This window comes from Neurospora hispaniola, assembly GCF_033458365.1.
Source record: "Neurospora hispaniola strain FGSC 10403 chromosome Unknown B0T23scaffold_6, whole genome shotgun sequence".
Taxonomy (NCBI): domain Eukaryota; kingdom Fungi; phylum Ascomycota; class Sordariomycetes; order Sordariales; family Sordariaceae; genus Neurospora; species Neurospora hispaniola.
In genome coordinates this window covers 2,308,305-2,326,298 of record NW_026944411.1, presented here as the reverse complement: position 1 = coordinate 2,326,298, position 17,994 = coordinate 2,308,305, and the positions used below count along the sequence as shown (strand labels likewise).

The window sequence follows — 17,994 nt, the reverse complement described above, 5'->3', positions numbered from 1 at the left end:
AGTGTTGCTATGACGACGAGCGATTGGTGTCTCAAAAAAGATTTTGGCAATCGTTGGGTTTGTTGAGGGCGATTAGAGCTGTCACCGCACAAAGTCGTCGTAAATGGCGATACCGCAGTCATAGCCTCACAAAAGAGGAGCAAAAAGAAAAAAAAAGAAAGAAAAAAAACCCGCTGTTGTAGTGCTGTAACTGCTCAGCGTCCATGTTGCGGTGTTCCTGCATTCGCTCCCTGTAGACATGTCACAGTGAGAATGTTGCGATGAGCTTTGCGTGTTTCAGACATTCGGGTATGTAGCACAGAAACAAGTAGCAAGACGGCCATGCTTCGTAGCGAACGAAAGGGCCTAGGCAATGGCAGATGATCTTTGCAATGCTGCAATAGTTTCACCCTCACTTTCTCGACGTGAAGTTAACGGTCTATCATGCATCCAAAAAAAAAAAAAAAAAAACAGACAAATGGTTTTACTCAATGGCATCCTCCTCTCTCACGGCCGAAGGTTGGCTTTTAACCATTGATACCTTCCATTGAACCCCACTTTTTGTAACGCACCCGAACGCCAGGTAAATGCAGAACCAAAGTCCCCAATCCTTCGTGTCCCAACTTTTTGTTTGACTGGCATCTGAGAGCAGAACTCAACCGTATCTCTCCGTTGATTTGCCGACGCCCCAGTGTTCCGTTGTTGTTCGAATCGCGACCGTCGGGTCCATGACGTTCTGGCTTCTTCCCCGTTTGGATCCAAATCGTGTGTCGAAAGGGCGTATATCCATAGCGAGAATTGCAAAGGGAGTCGTAGATCCTGAGCGGCCGATGTTTGCCTGATGTATAAGGCCGGCGATATAAGACATTGGGTATAACGGTAGCGTAAATTCTGGACGTAAATGCAAGTCGTGATGAATCCGACATGGTTTTTTGAGTCTACTCATCGGTCTCGAGAAGAGTGGTGACGGGAACACCGCCGAGCTTCTCACGACCCTTGAGGAAAGCAATCTCAAGGATGAAGAGATAACCGATCGTCTCACCACCGAGCTTCTTGACGAGCTCGCCAGCGGCAGCAGCAGAGCCACCTGTAAAAACTGATGTGAGCCAAATTGAACTGCAAGGTTGCCAATGGGGCGAGGCCAGAATCCAGCGTATCGCTGAGATGGGATTTGGGGTGAAAGAGCAAAAAAATGGGACGTCACGAAGCGATTGCCAAGAAAGAAAAAGTGGGCGCATTATGCTTACCAGTAGCAATGATATCGTCAACGATAAGAACCTTCTGGCCGGGCTTGATGGCGCCATCCTGCATCTGGAAGAAGTCGGTGCCGTACTCCTTCTCGTAGGCGGCAGTGACGCAGGGACCGGGCATCTTGCCCTGCTTGCGGACGGGGACGAAGCTAGCGCCCATTCTCAAGGCAAGAGAGGGGCCGAAAAGGAAGCCGCGGGCATCGAGACCGACAATGACGTCGGGCTTCTGGTGGGAGAGTTCGATCTGGAGCTGGAGAGCGACGAGGAGAGCCTCGTGGGTCTTGACGTCCTGGAAGAGGGGGAGGATATCGATAAAGTTGATGCCGGGGATGGGGAAGTCGGGGAACGACCTCAAGGCGGCCATCAGCTTTACCTTTGTACTGGCGAGTTCGGCGGCGGCGGCGGGGGAGGAGGAGGACTCGCGTCCCGCGGCATCTTGGCTGACGGTGGATTGCGTGTTGGCGGTGTTGTCCTGGGTCGAGGTAACAAGGTCTGCCACTTGGGGGGCAGATTCGGCGTTGGCGCTCATGATGAGAGAGAGAAGAGAGAAAAGAGGGGAAAGAGGTTCTGGACGGCTCGCGCCTATCTATGTGGGATATAAAGGAGGGCTGGCTAAAGCAACCTAAGCGTTCGGTTGGTGTCAGACAATGACTTCTCCTAATGGCAGCCTGCGCCGCTGCGGTGACAGGCCACCTAGATTCCGGCCGCGGGAAAGGACCGAAGTGTTGGGGGGGGGTGAAGCTCAAGGGTGTATGTAAGGAGTGATAAATGATAGGGCGGGCTGCAGACGCGAGCCGGGGACGAGACGAGGGGTGTTCCTCTTGGTGGGTGCCGATGCGTGCTGGGTATGCGTGCTGCTGTGGGTGTGAATAGAATGGACGGGATAGTCTGGACCTACCTAGGGGACTCGGAACTGCTGTGAGCGGACTGTACGTTCAAAGTACGTACAAGATTCACAAGAATGGCGAGCGGTGTAAAGAAGGGAAAAGAGAGAGAGAGAAAAAAAAAGGGACACGGCGGGGAAGCGAAGGGGATCCAATTATCGACCAGGAGAACAAGCGGGCGCAAATCGCAAACACGCACGACGGCGACCTCAGTGAAAAAAAAAACAGAGATGCTAAAATGGGCGGGTCCGGTGGTAGCCGGAAAGAGGTGAATGGAGCCGCGGCACCGTCCGGGGCCCGTCGTAGAGTGGAGTCGGTGAGACCCTCAATGTTCGTCTGAATGGCTGATACATATCGCAGTGTCGCCCAACGGTCACCGGCATCAGCCATAGAGGGACACTGCTATCACGGACAGGAGCTATACCACCGAGACGTTGTAAAACCGGCAGCGTAACAGCTTGATGAACCATGGCGAGAGATAGCCGAACGTACCTGGCATTGGACATACTGGAGGTGGATTTACCCCTTGGATGTGTTGCGCAGTGTCGAGGTTCTGGACCCTGATGGAGAAGTTCATCATCTTATCAACGTCGGCCGGTGTTGACGTGCCGCCCAATCACGGGCGTATAGCGGGCCAACAACAAATCGTTTTTCAGCACATGGAATCAAGAGGTGATTCGAAATATGACGAGTAGACTGCCAAAAAGAAAATCTATAATGGGCCTCGGAACAGGCAGGCTGGGTGTAACGGATTGTGATGGAGTCGGGTGTCGATGAGGTGCGTGCGTGAGAACTGATGGAAGAGAGGGGCTGCCCTGAGTCCATGTAACCAGCGAGGGGCTTTGGCCGATTGGGGGACCTTGCTCGCTGAAAAAGGTGGGGTAAAGGTGCGGATATTCGGGCCAAGAAAACCAAAAAGTTCAACTGCTGTACGCACGTGCTTTTCGTTGTTGACAAGGAAGCCAAATTCCCATCCGCGCTCCTTCCTGAACATGCATCAAAGAAGAAGAGTGAATACACGTCAAGTGCGACTCACGAAACAAGGAAATTGAAGAGCAACTAGCAGCAGGGAGCCATCCGCTCGAGCAGGATTAGCGGCTATTCGGGGGGTTTTCACCTCTTGAGATTCCCGTCATTATCCGCGCAATCACACTAAGGTACTACGGTGGTACAGTAGGCTACTGCAAAGTATATGTAATCTTGGGCTGAAAACGCGGCATGCACTGCATCACGTACCATCCCTGTACAGCACAGCAGCTGCATGGCAACGAGCCCTCCCCGTACTGGTCTGTAACGACGGCAACGCCTTCTTTCTCCATTCATGAATCACATCACCTTCTCAATATCGTGCGGCATCCTATGGACGACAGAGTCATGTTGTGGCTGCGGGGTGTGAACCTCCAAGACGTCTAGTCTCACATTCCTACCTACCTTCACACTTGTCAACTCGTCCCCTTCTGATCCTCAAACCCCCCACCGGACGGTTTTTTCTTTACTCATTTGAATTGATTGATAGCACACCACACACAAATGCTCCCGTAGCCGCGGTGTATTTGTAGCCACACAGTCTCGAGTGACCGTGCTATCTCCATTGGCCAACATAATCAACAATTTCTCATGCAGGACGATGCAAAAAGAAACGAGCACGGGAGATGACGATGGGAAATTCTCGCCAACATCTGCGACACATGCTCGGCATTCTTCTGCTCGACACTAGCTTGGCGCTCTTTTACCTAAGCGGGGCCAAGATTTCTAGAAGGCCGGTAACCCCAGGACTCCTGCCGGCCACCCCTGATTAGCCTGCGGGATGAGCGATACCCGACCCAGCATAAACATCCTGACCGCCACACGTTCACCTCCTCATGGCCTTTCGATCCACGCCGTCACCCAATTGAGGCGGTCCCTCTTCGAGATCCACGCCGAGGTAACTCTACTCACTTCCATCCGAACCAAGTCCCCTTCCCTAGGACCCCCCGAGCGAGCCATATTCTTCATGACTAGACATGGTTATCCTTACGCCGCCATTCCGGAACCGAACACTAGTAAACTCGCTCAGTCCGGCGACGCCGTACCCATGTGCCCGAATGTCGGGTTCTGGTGTTGCAGTTCGAGGGGAATGGGTAGAGGCCTTCAGTCATAAGGCTGGGCGGGAAATCATGACGCCGCCAGCACACCCTTCATAACCCACGGCTATACTAGTAAATATATCCTCGCCTCCTCTAGAGGTACGTGATCTATAGACTCTAGTATATCTGTTGCTCCGATACACAGCGAAACATGGCTTGTCCTTCCTCAGCCGCCAGAAGCTGTTCCGTGTTAACATTCCTAGCTGTGTCTGGCACTTAGCTAGCTCTGGCTGACCAACAGATATGCGGTGATTGCAACATCCTCTCCAATCACCCAGTGAGAGTCGTACAAGATTCTCGCACTGCCTCCCCTGACACTGGTTGGGTATCATCATCAAGCCGATAGAGGCTGTGAGTTTTAACTGCCATCTATCTTCCGGATGACATCCACTACCTACCAGGAACACCCACCAAAAGAGCCCACTGACACATCTTCAGCTTCGTGGCTGGCATGTCCAGGAAAATAGTGGTTGCAATCTCAAAAGTGTTTATGAAGACACATGCATAAAACATAACACCACCACTCGTCCACCCCTCCTCTATTTCCCTTTCCGCGTGCGTACCCTTCGCTGTTTAGCTCCGGATTACACTAGATACTGCAACATCGTCTTGGCATTGGCACATCCCCCACATGCTGCTAGTGCTTGATGGGGGGATGGATTGCACTGCATCGCAGCGCGGAAAAGTGTGCTTTTCTCCTGCACGTCGACGGGATACGTGGAACCTTATAGGACAAAACAAGCAATTTTGCATTTGAACATTCTTGCACATATGTAGGTTGTTTGGCCGGAATGGTCTCAGTAACTGTGACGGCTTTCTGGAAGGGTTCATTCGCGGGTAGATCATGTCATATAGATTCATCCAAGAAACGAAAGCGGAAGAAGAAGAAAATATTGATCAAAGAAACGATGAACAAACACATAAGAATAACATTAGAGAGAGAAAAAATGAAAAAAAGAAAAGGCGAGAAAGAAACTACCATAATTGGTATTTCACCACCCGTCACTGATCCAGTTACTACCGTACGTCAGCGATTGATACTAGCTCATCGATGGGGAGATCGAACGAGATATCGATTTATCGCCTAGGTCATATGTGGATAATGGTGTTTTGAGTTTTCCTTCAAAGTTCTGATGCGAATCCCCATGGTCGGGTCTCATTTTAGGCGTCTCTTTGTGGTAAAGAAAGGAAGGGGGATGCATGATAATGATGATGAAAAAAAAAACCCAAAAAAAAAAACAAAAAAAAAAAAACGGAACTGTCGAAATGGGGTACACAGAGATTTCATTCGACGTATTCCATGATCAAGAAAAAAATTGAAGAATAGGGACCTACGGACAACACGTCGACGTCGATGAGAAAACTGTTCGAAATCAATGTGGAGGTTGGCCATCAAGGTTCTCTCTCCTCTTTGGCTTTGTGCCTTGTTTCGAGCTGCCTACAGTAAACTGTAGCTAGTTCATAATCTTGTTGTTAGAAATCTGAATTGAAGCAGACAATGACTAATTATGAAACTTCTAGACTGTCCCTACAACATATAGAGATGTCAAGGAGCGTGCATAGCCTAGGTCCAATATAGCTGTGTTTCCAGACACACTAGAATAAGGCGCTCTAGTGAACCAAGCATGCCATGCTGAAAAAAAAAAAAAAAAAAATGACGAAAATGGGTTTTAAATCTGATACGTCACCCACTCACTTACACTCACTCACTCACGTACATATTTTCTCGTATCCCTAACTAGCATAATGAATGGCATGCACACCTACATACCACACACCTTACCTTACCGCATATCACCATTCTTGCCCACTACATCCCGGAACAAGTACCCTGAACAGTTTATCACATCTGACTACGGACACGCCGGGGAGAGTATGTTGCTTAATCAGGAAGTTGTTGTATGGAACCAATAACTTGTGTGAATGGTATGGAAACAAAAAATGCTATATGATCTGCTCTAATCAGGGGAGGGGTTATTCAATGCCCCCCCTTTTCCTCCTCTCTATTTCACTCTACAGTGGTATCTCTTGATTCTGTCTCTAACTCTTAACTTTCTAGCTGGAAACATGGGTTGACCAGAAAGGAGCATCGCGGGTATTGTACAGCTCAAAGCGGTCGTGTAGATGTCCATCTTGCGAGTGTGTGCTTTTTTGTTTTGTAGTTCTTTGCGCCGCGAAAAAAATGACGACTACTTTTCCGTTTGAAAATTGCTATCGTGGCGGCGTTGTGGGTGGACGTCTTTCGTGAAAATCATTTGTGTCTTTCATTCATACTTCTTGTGACGAGGTTACTTGTATCGTCATGTCGTGTCGTGCGTTCTGGTTTCGTTGCGTTTCGTGTGTGTGTGGTGTATCCAATGGCTGTTATATAACGTGCTTCGGGTCGCCTGTGTCACGAATGTGGTGTGACCACCATCTCCATGGCCGCTCGGAACGGTCCTGGGCCTGGGCCAGGGCATAGGCCCCCTTTCCGCGATGAACCCAGCGGATACTGTGACTGTGACAGTGATGACCACGGCCGCAGCACGCAATCAAACCGCATCTATACCGATTAATATAAATCCCGCGCGTATCCCACACCACTCTTCGCTAAAAAGGACGTCGTATGACGAACCCCACCGCTCTCTCTCTTCTCGTCACTTCTGTTATCCGTCAAAACACAACATCTTGTTTGTTTCTTTTGTGCTCGCAGAGTGAGGTGGTTGTGCTGTGCTGTGGGTGCGCACGAAATGTGTGGGAGATGGCTGGTGTAGGATGTGAAAAGCGGTATCCGAAAGCTTCTTGATGAATAGCTCCCCACATCCGCGTCATGGCCCCCCATCCGCTTGCCCATCTCTTCTATGTCCTTCGTTTTCTTTCCCCTGTTGACTCTTCGCAGTAACAATCGCTTAGACGGCGTCGTGTTACCGACCGAACCAGTACTCCAGCACACACAAACTTGCGCGACTGATGCCATCCCAGCCCGATAACTTTCCCAGGCCCACCAAGTTCGACAATATTCGCGTCGTCCGCTCCCGTCCTTATCGTTCCTAACATCCTTCAAGGGGTATCAAACCATTTGACCAATTGAACAACAAACGGCGAGCTTAGTGAAACTGCAACCGAGCAATGGAAAACAGCATATTTTGCAGCACATGCAACACCACCGCCACACTCGTCGGCAGCAACTCGGGCCACACCGCAAAATCAAGCTTTCCCTCCGTCACAACATTAACGCCATAGATGAGCCGAATCAGCCCGGAAACGATGAATCCAGCCGCCAGCTCACACGCCCACGTTATACTGGAGGCATAGAATGTTAGATCGAAGTCGAAGTCCGAGGTGTCATCCGGCTCGCCGTCGAAAGCGAAGTAGGGGTACACGTCCTTGTTCGGGCCGAAGTGCAGAATGACGACGCTTCCCAAAAAGGCGAGCATGGACGCGTTCTCGGCGACGAAGCGGATGAAGACGTTTCGGATACAGATTTTTTGGTAGGAGCCGTAGGATTGTCCGTTGAGGTTTGTGATGGTCATGAACCAATGGACGGGGCGCGACATGAGGATGGGTGTGACGATGATCAAGGTGGTGGAGGAGAGGACTTGAAGCATCACGAATTGTTGTGGAGAGCGGAGGCGGGCGTATAGGGCGCGGACGTAGGTTTGGTAAGTTAGCATGAAGTAGCTGTGTGAAGAGTTGGGAGGTCAGCGAGGGTTAGCCTAAAATCAGGAATAGGAGACGACTACTGACAGCTTAAAGATGAAGCTTAACGGATAGCTTCCAACTCTCTCGCCTTCGTTGCCACCCAAAATCCAGCCTGTCAGCCCGTCGAGAAGATACACCGTCGACACCCATCCATAGACATAGACGATAGTCTCCAAGTTGTTATGCGGGAGCGTACGCAGGTAAATCTCGGCATACGCCTCTCCTATCACATAGGCAAGAAGGCCGATTGATAGGGCCAGGCAGAACCACACGAAGCGGACAAAGCTCGCCGGGAGCCACCTGCGCCTTATGCTAACGGGCACAGAAGGACGCCGGTTGAGGCCCTCCTCAAACCCAAGCTCTGCGCCCCCGGTATCAAATGCACCTATCAGTCCGGCCCGCCGCGTCGATTCACGGCGGCTGTTATTTCCGGACTCGCCGGCCCACCACGATGATGTGAAGATGCGCTGGGTTTCGGAAAGAGAATGACGTAGCTTGAGGTGACGCTCATTGGTCATAAGGATGCAGAAAGCGATAGTGACAGGCATGGCCATGATGACGAAGGTCCAGCTAATCCATGCTGTGTTGTGGACAATCAGCCACCGCAGTTCGGGAATCAGGTAGAGCGGTATAGGTGCCACTAGTGATATGACTCCAATCGTGAAGACGGTTAGGGGGAACCCAAGAGACTGGGGCCACCAGTTGAGACTGTACAGGTTGAAGACCTTGGTGATCCATATTAGGGCCGTCAGGTTGTAAAAACTGTAGTAGACGAAGAGGAAGAACCAGAAGTTGACCTGCACCCGCGCCGCTCCGTGGCCAGGAGTTTTGCGCCCTGGCTGTTCGCCCGGTACTAATGGTGGTGTTGTCGGATCGCGATCGTCATCGTCGTCGACGTCCGGTATTGGGTATTGGGGAAATGGTATAGCGCACCACGCAACGGCCTATATGTCGTTTGTCAGCACTTCGCCAAACCTGATCCCGGAGCGATTTGTACTCTCCGAACGTACCAGAACGGCCGGTAATACTACTAGGACAAACCATCGGCTCCACCAATGCTCTACCACTCTCCTGATCTCAGAGGCCTTCGGGTGTACCCAGGTGTGATAAAACCTCCTGCGAGCCCTGTTCAGCTTCTTGATCATGACCCTCCTCGTTAATGTCGTTCCGTATAGCGCGCCCGCGCCGAAGAACCCGTAGTCCGATATCCCATCACCCTCGCTGTCGTCTTCATCCTCGCTGCTGTCGTTGTGGTATTCCCCATCTTCCGCCGTCGCAGCGGCCATCAAGGCGCCATAGCCCACGTGCACACTCCCCCTCCACCCAGCCGACAACAGTCCCGTCTGATCGTCCGACTCCCGCCTCCTCCCAGCCCCCAGGCATGGCCCGAAACCTCCCAAGCAAAGGTGTTGACTCATTCTGGTACCGTCCTTGTGCGCTCTCGGAACCCTGTTCGAAGGAAAAGAAATTTGGCAGTGGGCCCGGTTGCTGGGCAGCTAGCGCGGCGGCTATCGATACGGTGGACGGGCCCTTGTTGCTGCCGTTGCTGTTGTTGTGGGCATGGCAGGCCTTGCGGGGACGACCGAGCCGGGAGGCGCTACGGGAAGGGGGCCGAGAGGATGGATTGCTCCATGTTGGGACACCACCGCTGCTCGTCCCTCCAAGTCGGCGGCGGGACTCGCGTTGTTGATGAGGGATGGGTCCGGGCCGTTGTTGGCGGTGGTACTCGCTTAGATGGGCTTCGAGGGCGTTTTTTTTGGGTTTGGAGAAGAAACCGAATACGCCCATTAGAGCTACGGGTTTAGTAGACTGATAGTGGTTGTCGTGATACTCGTGTGTTAGTTTTCGGGGCTGGTGATCGTTGCAGTCCTGCCCCAGCTCGAGGTTGTGGTGCCCAACGGACTTGCAGTGCCTGATGGAGACCTCGATTAAGTGGAGGTAGTTGAAGATGGTGGTTTATGCGTTGGCTCGTGGGGACAGACGTGTCGATGCATTCATACCGTCGACACTTGGTTCCTTTGGTGTGTGTCTTGTTCTCTCAAGAAACAGCCGCGGTAATAAGAACCAAGTGACCGTGCAATTCTCGCGCGTCCACGTCTGTGAATGTTTTTTTTTTTTTTTTTTTTTTTTTTTTTTCCGCAACTTTTCTTTGTTAAAGAGGGGAAGGAGGGGAAGAGACAAGGCTAAACCGCAAAGAAAGACGCGAGTGGTGGTGATGGAGTGACTCGGCGCCTGTAACGAGTGCGGTGAGAGAGCTTATCGCATTGATCGGCGGCCGACACAGCGCCAATTGGACCACGGTACCTGGTCCGTAGTAAGTGCCCAATCCAGGCCGGGGATCGTGGTCGTGGAATGCCCTGGCCCCCTGGCCTGATGTTTTTGGGGGCTCGTGCACCCCCAGAAAAACGGCGACAGCGGCAGCCAGCCCTACAGACCTGATGACGGCGCCCCACACCACCAGGCGATCATGTGCCGGGCTTTCTTTTCGGTTTGACATCTGACTGCCAATTCAACCACTTCCACTTCTCTCTGTCACGGAACGGGAACAATTCACATCACGCCATCTTCGAGAATCGTCGAGGTTAGGTCGCTGCGCAGAATTCATCATCATTCACCAACTGAGCGCCCAACACTCTGAATGGAGCCCCACCGCGAGCAATCAATAACACCTCATCACAGTACGATACTTCTATGCACTGATTCACGGTAGCAAAGCACCACGGACTTGTGAATTGGAAAAAAGACTGCGTTCTACGTAAGGCACCTCATGCGCTGATGATTGAACTACAAGCCAGTCTAGCCCAATGCCTCGGCACCTTGTCTTAAATATACCGTTGCTGATTGATTCCCAGATAAAGATGGTCGTTGTGTAACAATGCCCAAAATATACTCCCGATCCTCCCCTGATCAAAGAATGCGGCACCTCCTGTCAATCGACGTTGTGTAACCACCATATCGCAAATCATCGCCAACCGCCAACATATGCTCATGGAAAACATCGACCATAAAATGCAGGGTTAGGGTATTGAACCTCCAAGACCACCATTCCAGAGGTATTCCTCGATATCTTTGGCCTTCTTCATTATGGCCATGTCTTGATCCGTCACGCCCTCGCACCCTCCGCAACAGCATCGGAACCCGTATCGCTCATAGAGCGACATTGGGCTTCCACCGTAGCTGATGAACAGCTCCGAGCCGGCTTTCACAGGCTTGCTGATGGTCAACGTGATGGATTCCGGATCCTGAAAATCAAAATCAAAGAGAACGTTGGCCACCGACCGGCAAGCATGGTTGAGTCTTGATGTGACGTTGTACACGCTGATTATGTCATTGCTGTAGGGGTTGATAGCAAATGAGTTTGCCTTCAGGATCGCCCTGATGTGGTTGCAGTCGCTTCCGTCTTGACTCGAGTACTCGCCAGGGGGCGTATACAACTGCATGAACTTTGCCTGGTCTTCTTTGGATAGCTTGAGGAACTCGGTGTAAAAACCGTCGCGAGGCGTCCTTAGGAGAGGTTTCTCAATCAGGATGACCTCGCCCATCTTCAAGTCACGAGTGGCAAAGGTTCCAAAGCCACCATATCTGGAGAGGCGAATTTGGAAGTTATTCGAGTAAGGATGGTACTCGGTGGTGTCTGGGAGGGCGATGGTCGGTCCATCATACTCCTCTCCTTCAACAAATCCCATGGTACTGGGCTCCAAGATCTCTTCTGTGTCTGGCTCGAGATGTTCGATTTTCTCGAGGAAGTTGGCAATGTTCTCCATCCAGTTCGGGGACGTCAAATCAAGGTTGTCCAATGAGAGACTCTTGGTCTCGTCTTCGACAACGAAAGGGTAGGTCGATGAGCCTTCCTTAGTTGGTGTCTTTGGACAGCTCTCAGTCGACGACAAGGACGACGCCGTGGACTCATGGTGATCTCCGTTATCAGAAAAAGACTCGGTTTGTCTTTTGGGTGTTTTGGGTGAGGTGGGAGCTGAGGAAGACGATATGAAGCTTATGGCAAGCGCGTTAATATTCTCAGGATGGGTGTCATCTTGGTCCCCGTTGGTGGTGTTCAGGTCTGTCGGCTCATGGTTTGCAAGCTCGACATTGTCACTTTTCGGGGTGGTTGCCTCATGATCGGCAGGAGGTGTTACCTGAGAGAAGGTGTCAGTATCCAAAGTGACAAAACTACGCTGTAAAGCGAACTGACTTCAAGCATATCCTCATCGTACTCGTCGTCTGGCAGGGCAACATTTTCTGCGTCCAGTGGTGGCATCGCTGGGCTGGTGTCTGTTGCAACAGCCGGGTCCTTCGGTGTATCCTCAGTGGAGGACGTAGAAAGGCTGACGGCAGGATCGATCCGTGATAGGTCAGATGCTCTGTCCGTCGAAGGTATGATCTGGCTGGGGCTCGTAGTTCCATTTGAGTCCCCAGGTGTACTCTCGGAGACGTTAACCGTTTTGGTTGAAGGCATCTTGACGTTAACTCAGGTAAGTGTCTATGTGATATTGGGTCTAAAATATCACCAAAACTGATGTAGAAAGGACCGGAATCAACCAAAACTGGGACTTAAGTGAGTGGTATGAGTAGTTGGTGGTGGTGAGGGGAGAGGAAGAGGGTAAGAGATGGGAAGCCCGGATATCTTGCGGTTTATATACACATGTTGAGGTCAAGCCTCAACAAGCAAGTGAATGGTTTGGCGAGAAGGAACCTTCAAGTATTTACATTCACCAGAACCACCCCGTTGACACGGATAAGATGGACCAGCGGTGGGCTCTCATCTGGTCCTTCCGTTCCTAACCTGGGCAGATATGGGACTGAACTAACATGGGATAGGTGAGAAATATGGGAATAGTGCAACAACCCAACGTCTACTGATGCCATTCCAAACGATGGGCTATGTCGGTGTTTGCAATTGCTTCATGTTGTTGTTGTTTCATGACACACTTATCTTTGGCATAACTTCCATGTTTAGATGAGCAATCTGCTTTCAAGGCGAGGCTAACAGTTGTCAGGTGTGGCCATAGGAATGAGCTTTCCAACAGAGCAGGAGCACTCTGTGAAAGACGACATCAACATCACCAGTTGGCATCCAAAGCACGGTAAACTGACCTCTCACCGCCCCTCAGAGGCAAACACCGCATATCGTTCAATTGCCGGCACAACATTATTGCGTCCCATCTTACCACTATCAGACGAATTGAGTCAAATTGACGCTTCAACGACGAGATTGGCCACCAAGACTTGGAGAGCACCACGACGGTAAAGATATCAGACGATTTCAGTACAGCGCACTCAACCACATACAACGCCTCCCACTTCATGCGACTACGAGCATCATATATGCTTTGCTCCTGTCCGTCTCAAAGCTCAATGAGCCATTATCGTTCGAATGGATAGCAAGCTTCAGGGAAACCCGAACCCTCAGGACAAGCGCAATTGTCACCGCATCTTCGCATTGAGTCGACACTATAAGGCTTTCAAACGCAGCATGTTCTTCGACAGACCACGTTGCTATTTGGCCATATTGGTGTGCCTCCACAACATACGGCTCTGAATCCTTCTCATCTCTACCTACAGCCAACCTGCTCCCACAGGTCAAGTGGCGAACCATTTACTGGCTACTGTAGCTGTTGCAGTTGGAGCAACATAAAGGCTGGCGATGCGACATTCCCATGTGGGCAATGCTGACTTTGTCACACCTTCACGGGCGACGCGTCCCTGCGTCAGCATATCCCAAAGTACACCAATGCTTTCCATTTGGGGCTGGAGTGGCTAACTAATGCGATTCTTTGAATAATCGGCCTGCTCCTTGAAAGTTTATCATAAGGCACTGATATACCATCACTAGGACGTCGCTTTGTCCATGATGATATTGAAGAGATAGGGAAGGCTCAACGTGCCATTGCTTGCGAGTTGGGTCATAAGGACTCGGAATACAGCAAGTTATTTCCTGTTGCACTTCGGGGCCAATAAATCGCCTCTGAGAGATAATCCACCCGAAACCATCTAGGAAGGCTGTCAAGTGGTTGCTATATGATGGCGCAGCATTGGCCCAGCCCGTCGGTCGGTTGGGGTATGCTTGAAAAGCCCATGGTAAGAACACCATCTCCGGTCATTCTTCCCAGCAATACGAAACGTACCGTTAATCGGTTTATTCGAATCACACAGGCCGGAAACATCCACGAATTGGACACCAAATCCTTCATAGGAAACGTTTTGTCTGTGGGTTATCGTCAAGTTGGGCGAACATTGACCATCTTACGAACCACCGAGACCACATTGTAAACCAAGCGGCCACCACTTCTTTTTACGGTTCGTCATCCACATGGATTTCCCAGTGTTCAGTCGTGTAAGATGCCCCTTCCTGAGATGACCTCGGACGGTCAAGCCGGTCTCATGGTACGAGCACAAAAGTTCGTTCGTGGTCTCACACTTCGACACGTCACCTTATTCTGGTGTGCCCCGAACCAAGTTCACAAAATAAGGGGGTGTGTCGGCTTCCTGTTTGGTCTCATCACAAGTCAACTTCGGAGTTTATACTGAGACACTCCATGCAAAACGTCAGCTGCGGTTTCTGGTCGTTGATGATTCTTACGATGCTGTGAAGATACCAGGCGAACCATGGTCGAAGATTCTCAAGAACAGATCGAGGGCCGACATTGTAAAAGTGTCACAGGACTCGACGCTCACGGTTCCTGACATTGTCCTCATCTCACAGTCATACCTGCCAACTCGCGGCAGTGGCACGAACAGGCTTGGGGATTTACTTGTACATATGTACGGATCTTTCTGCCCATACCATAGGCTCAAAGAATTGGCTGCACCTGACCACCATGAAAATCAGCCTCTTCTAATGGTAGTACTTTTGAGGTCTTCTCTGGAAATCACTCATCTCGATGCCGATGCAAAGAGTAGCATCACTTATGCTGACTCCCGATGGTAGCAGATTTGTATGACGCCATGTCCGAGGTATCCCTTCCCAATACTGGTATTTAGATGCGGTTGAAGCTTGTACGCTTCGGAACGGCCGAACAGGAGAGGAAACAAGGCCCTACTGACAACAGGATCCCTGATGGCAATGGACCAAGTCCAGGTGGCAATTATAACAAATGTTCCCCATACTTCGGCCTGTCTATATATCTTCCCCTGAACGAATCTTGTCTTAATATAGGTTGTCAAGCAGTCCTCACACAACAAAGACACCACGCTCATTTACAAAAGAACGTAAACCATCTCTCGACCAGAAACGCCCAGGCGTCAGCAAGTAAACAGACACCATGCAGCTACCAACATTAGCTGTTGCTTTGCTTGTAGCAAGCACGTCTGTCATAGCTGCACCAGCTCATAGACAATCTCAACTCAACAAGCAAGCTATTCCACAGTTGTCTACTCAGGAGCAAATACAGAGTGGAAATCATTTCTCTGACGGGCTTCGTGGGTTCGTCAAACGATGGAATCTGTTCAACAACCAAGAGGTCAATGACCAGGAGGAGCACATCAAACATCGGTTCACCTATCCCATCAATCGTGCACCAGCCGACGTCCGCGCGGACACAGATTCAGCGGCGGGCCCTCCAGCGACAGCTCCTCCGGCATCCGCCCCTCCAGCATCCGCACCGCCGGCATCCGCTCCACCATCATCGGCTCCACCATCATCGGCTCCTCCGGCATCCCCTCCTCCAGTGTCCGCTCCCCCAGTGTCCGCTCCCCCAGTGTCCGTTCCCCCAGTGTCCGTTCCCCCAGTGTCCGTTCCCCCAGTGTCCGTTCCCCCAGCTCCTCCGGGTACCGAACCCCCAGTATCGCCTCCGGTGCCAACGCCCACGGGTCCCATCGTCACTGGAACCGGCGGTCCTATAGCAGAAGGCAACTCCTCTGCCGCAGGTGTTTTTCCCAACTCCACGAGCATTGCTCCCCTACCTACACCCTCCAATGCAACTCTCACAGCCCCTTTACTCACCTCAGCAGCACCCTCCATCCCAGCAGTCACTCCCTCAGCAACACCAGTAGCCCCACCAGTTTCCTCAAGCAGCGTCGCTGTCGTGGTGCCCTCAATCACATCCCCAATTCCAGGCATCAGCTCCGCCAGCGCCGTCGTCGTGCCTCCCTCAGCAACAAGCAAATCTGCCGCCGGCCCAGTCGTCATCACTCCCGGTGTAGGCGGTGCCGCCTCCCCGACCACGACTCAGACAGTCCTCATCACCGCAGACCCCCCGGCCGCCAACGGCGCCCCTGGCGTCATTGTCGTGAGCATTACCCAAGCAGCCGGCGATCCTGTTTCCGTGCCCGCTCCCACAACCGCAGCCGCCACCAATTTCATCACCATCGCCAATTCCCAGTCCTTCACCAGCACCACCACCGTGATCATCGACGCCTTGGTCTCTCAGCCAGCTGGCTTTTCCGTCTTCTCTGGCATCTCGGGGTTTCCCGATAACTCTGCAACTGCCATCGCTCCCTCCATCGCAACAGCACAAGCAGCAGCTCCAACAGTTGTAGTAATCGACATCGTCCCTGCCCCTTCCTCAGCCGCCGCGGGAGGCCAAGCAGCTACCAGTAATGGCTCCAATGGCTCTGCTGCCAACTCCATCGCAGGTGGTGGCTCCCTAGCACCTATCATTGTCACAACAGTGACTGCCCCCGTCATCCTTCCCACCGCTCCACCTACTCCGGTCATTGTCACTGTCACCAACTCCAATAATGCAGCCAACTTGCCGGCTCAGACGGCGGTGGCTAGCACTGTCACTATTACTCTTGGCAGTGGCGGCGGCGGTGGCAGTGGTGGTAGCTCGGGATCAGGACCAGGAACAACGACAGTAACTGCCGCACAAGCTCCTCAAGCCCCAGCTCCAAGTATCATTTTTGTAACGGTAACTGCTAGCCCAGTCACTGCCAGCGCTCCTTCAAATACCGGCGCCGGAGCGGGAGGAGGAGGTGGCGGTGGTGGTTCCTCCTGGAGTTGGACTACTACCTTCCCTGGTTTCACGTGGTCTTGGACTTCTCTTGGGTCTACTGGGTTTGCCACTGCTGCACCGAGTGCCTCCGCCCCCGCCGCCCCAGGCTCAGGTTCCGGAAGTGGTGTTGGCGGTGGTGGTGAAGTCGGTAAGGGAGACAGAACAGTAAGTCTCCTGGAAACCATAACTTACACTACCACGGAGGGCTGGCCGTTCCCGTCGGCGACGGAGGTGGTGACGGCTGTGGCAACGAGTCTTGTGGCGGTGCCGAGTGGGAATCCAGATAATGAGAAGGGGGGTTTGTGAGTTGGGCAATTTTAATTCACTTGCTCAGGATTTCTTTTGGTAATTGTTGGTTTACCTTGTGCAGTGGAGGCAGTTAGAATCACGTTCCCTAACAATTCCTTTTTTTTTTCCTTTCATTCTTCATGTCGTACCATGTTTACGGGGTTCTTTGTTTACCACTTGTTTGTGACTAGTGGTTGAAAATCTAAGGGCACAAGAAAAATTGATATCGATGGGTCTCGTGCAGTGGCCAGATTGTAATGTTCCTATTTCCCACTACTTTCAATTCTACCTCTAGATACTTGGCACAATGAGTAGGTAATCAATGGTACAGACAATCATACACTACATTGAACCCCATCTTTGTTCAAGAGTGGACATTTATTCCCTTCTTCAGGCCCTCATCCCAAGCTCTCCACCGCCGCCGTCACGCCCACAAAAAAAAAAAAAAAAAAAAAAAAAAAAAAAACCATTACCCGAACTGCAGTATTATGCTTTTTGCATCAGAAGACGTTGATAAGCATTCCTATATCAAATCCTCGGTCCTCTGATTGCTTCGCACAAGATCTCTGTTTTGGTGACGAAGCTATGGACGAGTGTCCAACCACCACCACCTGTTCTGTTCAACAGGCGAAGTGTACCGTCACCAGTTATATTCCAGATGCACGAGCCATGACAACAGCACTGCAAGCTCAATTTGTGCATTGAGGACATCGCCGTGCACAGCTTCCTTCCTTGAAAATAACGGAATTATTCTGAGAATTTTCCCTAGGAGCTACGTAGTATGATCGATATTCTTTGTTGAGAATCGTTGCGACCTAGAATGCTGAAAGAGGCGAGGGAAGAACGAAACACT

At 51.4% G+C, this 17,994-nt stretch overlaps 4 protein-coding genes across 4 annotated transcripts; 1 reads left to right on the top strand and 3 right to left on the bottom strand.

Annotated features, from left to right (window-relative positions):
• Nucleotides 1-717: 717 nt before the first annotated feature.
• Nucleotides 718-1,970, bottom strand: B0T23DRAFT_198271 (phosphoribosyltransferase-like protein). Its single transcript, XM_062833332.1, has 2 exons — nucleotides 1,227-1,970; nucleotides 718-1,066 (listed from the first exon to the last, which is right to left on the bottom strand). Exons 1-2 carry the CDS (start codon nucleotides 1,756-1,758, stop codon nucleotides 918-920), a joined length of 681 nt encoding a protein of 226 aa, XP_062690997.1. The 5' UTR covers nucleotides 1,759-1,970; the 3' UTR covers nucleotides 718-917.
• A 5,355-nt stretch (nucleotides 1,971-7,325) lies between these two features.
• On the bottom strand, nucleotides 7,326-9,708 carry B0T23DRAFT_406509 (uncharacterized protein; the record flags this gene model as incomplete). The annotated part of the gene is made up of 4 exons (XM_062839114.1): nucleotides 7,326-7,899; nucleotides 7,966-8,864; nucleotides 8,931-9,282; nucleotides 9,314-9,708. 4 exons carry the CDS (start codon nucleotides 9,706-9,708, stop codon nucleotides 7,326-7,328), a joined length of 2,220 nt encoding a protein of 739 aa, XP_062690996.1.
• A 1,229-nt stretch (nucleotides 9,709-10,937) lies between these two features.
• Nucleotides 10,938-12,376, bottom strand: B0T23DRAFT_397828 (uncharacterized protein; the record flags this gene model as incomplete). The annotated part of the gene is made up of 2 exons (XM_062838315.1): nucleotides 10,938-12,056; nucleotides 12,113-12,376. The coding sequence occupies 2 exons, from the start codon at nucleotides 12,374-12,376 to the stop codon at nucleotides 10,938-10,940; spliced, it is 1,383 nt and encodes a 460-aa protein (XP_062690995.1).
• Nucleotides 12,377-14,682: 2,306 nt separating this feature from the next.
• On the top strand, nucleotides 14,683-17,339 carry B0T23DRAFT_422033 (uncharacterized protein; the record flags this gene model as incomplete). The annotated part of the gene is made up of 3 exons (XM_062839786.1): nucleotides 14,683-17,018; nucleotides 17,058-17,155; nucleotides 17,333-17,339. Exons 1-3 carry the CDS (start codon nucleotides 15,183-15,185, stop codon nucleotides 17,337-17,339), a joined length of 1,941 nt encoding a protein of 646 aa, XP_062690994.1. The 5' UTR covers nucleotides 14,683-15,182.
• Nucleotides 17,340-17,994: the final 655 nt, after the last annotated feature.